Source organism: Penaeus japonicus, unplaced genomic scaffold, assembly GCF_977035675.1.
Source record: "Penaeus japonicus unplaced genomic scaffold, GWHDUDI00000001_assembly GWHDUDI00000010, whole genome shotgun sequence".
Lineage (NCBI taxonomy): Eukaryota > Metazoa > Arthropoda > Malacostraca > Decapoda > Penaeidae > Penaeus > Penaeus japonicus.
The window spans coordinates 7,780,689-7,788,802 of NW_028234412.1; the positions used below are offsets into that span (position 1 = coordinate 7,780,689).

At 37.0% G+C, this 8,114-nt stretch overlaps 1 protein-coding gene across 1 annotated transcript; it reads right to left on the minus strand.

Annotated features, from left to right (window-relative positions):
- Nucleotides 1-269: 269 nt before the first annotated feature.
- Nucleotides 270-7,599, minus strand: LOC122243480 (TIM double twin CX3C motif protein). The gene is made up of 4 exons (XM_086540595.1): nucleotides 7,419-7,599; nucleotides 3,884-4,024; nucleotides 3,345-3,422; nucleotides 270-479 (listed from the first exon to the last, which is right to left on the minus strand). The coding sequence occupies exons 1-4, from the start codon at nucleotides 7,503-7,505 to the stop codon at nucleotides 285-287; spliced, it is 501 nt and encodes a 166-aa protein (XP_086396721.1). The 5' UTR covers nucleotides 7,506-7,599; the 3' UTR covers nucleotides 270-284.
- Nucleotides 7,600-8,114: the final 515 nt, after the last annotated feature.

The following is an 8,114-nucleotide window of genomic DNA, read 5'->3' on the forward strand; positions in this document are numbered from 1 at the left end:
ATTCAGCAGTAACATTGTTAATTGGTAACATTTAGTAACTACTGTAATGAACCATAACTACTTGCTGATATTATAAATAACAATGGGCTACTCTGCCATAGCGAAAGAGCCAAAGACATCACAACTTAGAAGAAGCTGCTACACACATCAGGTAAAACTGGACAAACAAAGCAATACTTAAAATTGTTAAAATTGTACCATACTTGGGACTGAAGCTACCAATCAACAGCTTTGTCACACTGGAAACACATGAGCCTTGTTTAGACTTGTCAGACTCGCATCAATCAAGCTAGCTGGTTTAAACTTTTGAGTACCTTTCCACTGAACAAAACTAACAAGTCTATACACTCAATAACTCCCACAGCGTTAAGTTCTGCGACTGCTCTTATTCCTACCCCTCCTATCCCTAGAGCTGCCTGCCGCATGAAACTCCCTGCACTGTTGGCCATGGAAAACGATGAACCACGTTGGGATGGGTCCTGCCAGGAACAAGTCTTCTTAATAATAAATATGAACAATTGTATTTGCTTTGTTGTCTCAGGAAAGGGTCTTCTTTATAAAACATATAAACAAATACCTGTTTTGGCATATATGCAATGACTATCCAATACAGTGATAGTGACAGTAAAGGAGGAAGCCACCAAAGAGGACAGAAGAGGAGAACCATGACAGCTGCAGTATGTGGATAACTCATTAACAGCTAAGGAGGAAATAGAAGTTATTTTCAAATATTGAAACTAGGCAATAGAGGAGAGAGGTCTAATGGTTAACATGGATCAGATAAACCCACTGGTGTGGCAAGGAGGCAGAGTTGTAGAGTATGTGGGTGAGGAATAGAATTAAACTTTATTCTGTGAGCATTGTGTGTAAACAATGCTACAAGGTATCCAGGACTGAGTACATTGAAAGAAAGAAAGAAAGAAAGAAAGAAAGAGAGCGAGGGTGGGGGGGACAGACAGACTATATATTTTTTTTTCTGATGAAAAATGGTGGCATGAGATCAGTTTAGTATATGGATCTCAAGCATTGGCACTAAGAAAGCAATTGTAAGATGTACTGATCAGATATAACAGGATGAGGAGAAGATATATGAGAAGTAATGTGGTAAAGACTGAAGAGATGCTGAGAGCATGTGGTTCTCAAGAGTTTCCACAGAGTTTTTAATCTGCTGGAAAGTGAGACGATTAAGATGGTTTGGACATATGAAGAGGTAACACAGCAAGGCACACGGTAATCATGAATATGGTGTTAGGCCACCCATCACAGAGACCCTGGAGATGATGTGTTAACCCTCTACTATGGTTATTTTTCATAGGGTAGGATCACATTCACACTTCATTTTTTTAGTTATTCCTTCAGTTGTGCAACTACCACATCATACTAAATGCTAATTAGCATCTTTGCTAGTACATCATATATGTACTTATATATCACATCATAAGTCTAGAAAATAATATAAAAAATACAAAATAAAACTTCTTAACCCATTCGCGCCAGATAACGTGCTGAAACATTTCGTGGTTTTTGCGTCAGATGCCGCTGACGAGATATTCGGCCAAGGCCGGCGCTCGGGGTGAGCGAGCAGGCAGCCCAGGCTCGCGGCTTGTGTGCCCGAGAATCTCAAGGTGTTAAGCTTATGCGTTCAAAAACCCTAGCATTATGACTATACAAAGCCGGAATCACCCCGGCGTGAATGGGTTAAGATGTGGCCTGTCTTGGAAGAGTGAAAGATCTGGTAACATTGCAAGGGAGGAGCATTATCAAAAACCTGATCCCATTATGAGAAACAAAGATGCTTTAAAGGAAAGAGGAAAAAAATGATATCACAACTGTCATGTTCTGTACACTACAGGATAAGTAATGTACATTTATTACTTTTCCTTGCTCAATGTCTATCACCTGCGATCTGATTATATGGTGGGCTGGCGACGTTATAAGATTGATCAGTAAAAGCCTTACTGATGGTCCTTTATGAAGAAATCTCATCAAGTTCATACCTATTACTATTGGCAAGATTCTGGGTGGTAAAAGAAATACAGCTCCAAAGATCATTCTACACTCCAGATAAAATCTAGAATTATCATAATAATGGATCATTAACCCTATGACGACGGTGTGTCACACTCGTGTGACACAGCTAAACTCCCGATGCCGGGGCGTCATGCCAGTGTGACGATTTCAATGCAATATTGCAATCGCCCGGCATAGGGGTTTTCGCGTAGCGAGTGCCCCATCGGGAAAGGGTTAATATGGAGAGTCAAAAGGGATACCTAATAACAATATACCAAAGTCATCAACAAGGGAAACCATATGGTCAAAATATAAACATAAAGGTGCCTCAACATTCTCCACTGCTCTCATTCACACAAATTCTAAAGAAGATTGTCATTGTGTACTATCAATCTATTAAAAAAAGTAAAACAAATGTATTAGAGAATAACCTTTTTGACATGTTTATTCAACAAGCACTAAGCATTAGTATTAGAAAACCAAAAGGATTATCTTGCATTCCCTAACTAACACTACCCATCAAAATATCCTATAAAAAATAATTAGGGTATGTATGTGCACAACAGCAATCTCTCAAAAAACATGTTACTAGCATATAATGTAAGAGACATGTCGTGCAACACTGTGATATGTAAATAAATAATAGGTATATAAGTGTTCCTGTAGGGCACTTAAACTAAGGAAAGAAAGAAAATGTGGCTCATAATTTAAATGAATTTCTTAAATCATTCCATAAAGTAGTTACATGGTTTGCATACAGTTTACAATGTTTGATTTTATCAAATTCTTTACTCAAAATTGATAAGAGAGGACAGTGAAGTGTTCTTGCAAGTAATAGTTCTGTGCTATTCAACATGCACAATGAATGTGTAATCCAATCATGTTCTTTGGATATAAAATGAAGCATTATCAACATACGGTTTATCATAATAGTGCTTTAAGCCAAGCAATAATACAATCATTTCCAAATAATTTCTTCTTCTAGCAACTAAAAATGTTTATACTGCCTACAATGTCTTGATTTTCTGATAGCTTTTACATATTTCTGATTAATTACAAATGCTCCTTTGATTCTCTTTGTCAATAGCATTTGGTAAAAATTAAAAGAAACTTTAAAAAACATCTTTATAAACACAACAGACACTCATCCCTCAATATAATTTGGGCTTTCCACTTTGAACATTAGGGCAATTTTGATGGGAGGGAAAAAAAAATTGCTTCCACCATTTCTCCATTTGATACACAAAGGCAATGTTAGAAAGGGATGAATAACCAAAAGTGTTAATAGCATGCTTACATTTGAGGGACATCAAAATCCTGGGAAAAACTCATACCTGTGATTCTGAAGTGTCTGCTGTCACCTGATTTCGAACACGATCCTGGCAGACCATGACGCAACGTTGTAGCCGCTCCTAAAATTAATAATGATGGTGGTCAGTGAGGGTTATTTTGGCTAATTCATTTCTCTTTTCTTAACCCATTCACGCCGGGGCTGTTCCGGCTTTGCGCGGTCGCAATACCGGGGTTCTTGAGCGCATAAGCCTAATGCCTCGAGATTCTCGGGCGCACAAGCCGCGAGCCTGGGTTGCCCGCTCGCTCTACCCGAGCGCGTGGCTTCCCCTCATAGCTCGTCCAGGGCGTCTGACGCGAAAACCACAATATGTGCTATCACGTCAACCGGCGTGAATGGGTTAAGAAAACCTGGGTGTACAACTTGTGTATATAAAGACATGACAAAAAACTACATTAGAAAATCTACTATTTATGCAGTCAAACTGAAAACTGGTTTTCTTATCATCTTATACACAAATAAATGAATAAATAACTATAAATATATATTATCTACATAACAGTTACAAAATATCATCCATACCTGAAACTGTGACAGTTCATTTTGCACAAATCCCTGAGCTTGAGTTAATGGTGTTGAACAGCTCTCAATACACCGATGAACCTGGTCAACCGTACTATCCTTTTTATCACAGCACTCGGCAGCACACAAATGCATTGATCTCTGGCGGTAAAAAAGAAGCATGAGTGAAGTGATCTTTATAAATACTTAAACATCAATCTTAATATCACACTGCAAATACCCAGGCAAATATGTAACAGTCAAAGAATAAAAAAAAATTAAATATCAAATTCATTGGTTTATTTACAACTCAATCACTCTCTCCTTCAAAATCATCCCTTCCACTGTTGCCACACTGATGACCTTTCACCATGAAGAGTCAAAAGAGAAAGAAAAAATCTCAAGAACAAGGCAGCTGGGAGACAACCATCAGGACAGGTTGCGTCATAAAGTCTTGGATAATGAGTGACACAAGAGGTTTTATCCTAGCACAGCATCAAAGTCTTCTTCATCCACATCTCTATACTCTTCCCTTTTCATTGCCTGTCTGAAACACCTTACAAGCTCCCAAATAAAATTTTTGATAGACCCTTGTTCCCAAATTTCAAATCCACTTTGATAGGTTGCTGACTGAGGATAATTGAAGAGGAAGGACACTTATTATGAGATCCTTAAATCACATTTGACAACTTCAAGAAGCATTTTAATCAACCATAGTGGGATCATTTTGAAGGAAAGCAGGAGAGTGAAGGTGAGGGAGGGAGAGGAAGAGGGAGAGTGAGAAAGAGGGAGGGAGGGAGAGAGAGAGAGAGAATGAGAGGGAGAGAGAGAGAAAATCTAGAAGTACATTTTTGTAAACTATATTATACAATCTGTAAATATAACATTCAGAATGACTGAAGCTTTTCAAATAACACTATTCAAACAAGACATTTTTTTTTATGAATAATAATCACTGACAACCAAATCAAGGTGTTCCTGGTAGTAGGTTATGTTGACCTTGGCATGAAAGGCCAGGTGACTGTTGCCAATGCCTAAAGATAGCTCAACTATAGTTTTACAGATCTCAAGTTATTTCTGATGGGAATCTATTTTCTAAATCAAGAGAGTGAATCTGTGGTCACAAGCAGATCTGTGATGGCATCTGAATATTTTTTTAATAATATAAACTGAAAAAAATTAAGAATATTTATGAAAAAACAGGTGTGAAAGAATCTATGATATGAATCATACAAAAATTACAATGAAAAAGAAACTTATAATAAAATCATTCTTGGCTCAAACAGTGAGGCCAAGTACACGCTAGAAAAACATTTTGGTTGTATCTTTAATAGGGTAAAGATAATCAGCCTAGCATCTAAATCACAGGTAATATTGCAATTTATGATAGCTCATTTTTGTCCCACAACATATTTTCACTACTTTTAAACCTATTTATCCCATCCTTCCCATTGTCTATTTGACACATCTACATTCTTGTAGAGAGATATAGTAAAAGATGAACTGTACAGTGAATGGATTGATCAGTAAATTGTAAGAACTTTGTGTTCTGTTACTCAAACTAAAAATAAGATCATAAAAGAAATATGTCAAAGAGACCAGTGTAGACTATAAATCTTTGGTGCTTTGGCAATGATCAACAAACCTTTAACCTGGATATTTTAGCAGGACAGGGCTTAAACTGGTTCCTTACTCGAAGGAGGTCTCAAACACTGCAGATGATGGTTATGAACACAGTGATAAAAGGAAGATCAATTTTTTTCTTGCTAGATTGAGCTTATAAACCTCCAAGGTATTCTATCAGAACAAAAGGAGCCAATTCAAACTCTCTTACCAGGACAGAATAAACATACAGGAGTTATACTGGTCTTTTTTTGAACACTGAAGGTGTGGAGACTGAGGGAATTGCTAAACCGCTAAATGACGGGTTGTCTTTCTATTTAAATGCAATCACTTCTTTTTACTCAATTCAATCCACACTAAAAATAATGAGTTGTATATCTATGAGTTACAGATCAATATCAACATTATGAGACTTGATAACTTTACAATAATTTTAACGCTTCCTGTAAAATATTGGTACATGTTGAGCATATCTTTACCTGACCATGACTAAAAATATTACACACATCCTTAATGGTTGACACTGCACACTAAGGTAGACCTAAGAATTCTAGTACAGAAAGTTTCAAGTGGATTTGATTAAGTGCATGGTCATTATACTCAATAGGATAAAGTCTCATTCTGTGAGCTACTGCAGGTTAAAATTGGGTAAAAGTTGCCCTTCATTATTTGCATACATTCAATATAATCAATAACATTTTTCAGTAAACTTTTATAATACATGTGCCTGCCACCAGTCATCTGACCTTAGTGTGGCCTATGCACCTATCATCACATATATTATTTAAGATATAGAAATTTATGGTCAAACAAGGGACCAGTCCATGCTCAATTTTGTTGGAATATATGTTAGAAGTTTAATGGACTTTGCCAGGGTGCCAAAAGTGTGCAGAAAACAGTGATCCCTTGACTCTGTACTACTATCGGACTGGATATAAGATTTTAAACCAATATTTGGTATTGCTATGAATACATATACAAAGACAAAACACTTTAAACAACAGCTCACAGCTTGGAAATATTATTTTACATAAGAGTATCCTATGGTAAAATGTTACTAACACTATACTGCTGAAAAATAAAGAAAGGTATTATATAGGTAGTCAAATTCAGTGTAAAGAGTATGGCAATTGCACATCCAAGATTTTGATCTACGTAAAAACCATGAGTAAAAAAGCGCATGATCGGTATGAAAATAGAAAATTAACAGTAATTGCATAAAATTCAGTATTCTTAGCAAAAGCAATGTTCCTCTGGTGACTTGTAAAGCAAATCTTCATACTGTTAACCATTGCACACTTCACACTCGTCTTTTTCCTGCACACCTGATATCTCGGCAAAAAGTGCGATACTTTCCATACTGAACTCGAAAACCTTTATACTACTTTTCTTTGGCCCCAAGTTAGATGTAAGCCAGACGGATCAACTGCCTAATTCCTAAAAAGACTGTTCAACAGGAAGGGAATATCAACCCCTTAGGTATTCTTCAATAAACATTCTCCCAAGATTTCAAAGACTTTACAGTTGAAGGGAAGTCATTGTGGAGACTGTAAGTGAAGATTAAGTGTTATATTTATATTATGTCATGTTGTTATATGGTCAGTTCCTAATAATTGATAGATATCTATAAATTATAGTGATTAAAAAAAACCCTGCAAATTAATTAGGATTATGAAACACATACATAGCATTCCCAAAACTCAATACAACATCCTAATCCTCAGCCTTTATAATTCTGCCCACGTAATGTGTCCTGGCCCCATATAATGACAAATAACCCCTACCCAAGCCTAGAACGAGTCGGGTCACCTTCCCGCACATGTGGAGACACCGGCAAAATCGGCGCCAAGTTCCCCTGGAAACGACTCCTCTTATTCAAATCTTCTCTCGCCGAAATGAAATGAATACCAAATAACCTCCCCCTTGGACTCACCTGTATCCCTCGGAGGTGAGCCTTATCAAGTTCATCTATGAGGGTTGTCATAGCCTCCTGAATCCGGTGCTGAGCCTGGTCGACCATGATTAGAGAGAAGGGATTTTCAGAGTCACACACGCACACGGACAACCTCGTCTGTGTATACAACAGCTGATCGCTGATGAGGGTGCCCGGGGGGGAGGGGAGGACGGGAGGGGGAAGGGGGAAGGGAGGGGGCTCGGGCTTATTTTATATGTGTTAACTTCTGTCTTCATGGTAACGGGTGGCTTTGTGATTTTTGGTTATTCATATTTGTATATTTTTTTTTATAAGAGGTTGGGTTCTTATTTTCAAGATAAGAGTCCAAATTTAAAAAGGTTTAGATATATATTTTTTTAAATTAATATAACTGTTGGTGTGGATAGTTGTTCGCAAAGTATTATCTATGTGAATAATTGACAATGTATACTCACATATACACTTGTAGTATATCTAAAATATTTTGTTATCTAACCTCCACATGTGACGTAACAGTGAAAAAGAAAATGGTAAAATATGAACGTGGAGATCATAGCTATCTTTTAGGGACAACTCAAATAAACTGTATTCGACAACCTTTTTGAAAAGCTTAAAAATAAGCAAACTGATGAAGCAAGATAAGGTATCTAGAACATAGAAATATAACTCAAAATAACAAAATTAGTATCGTCATGT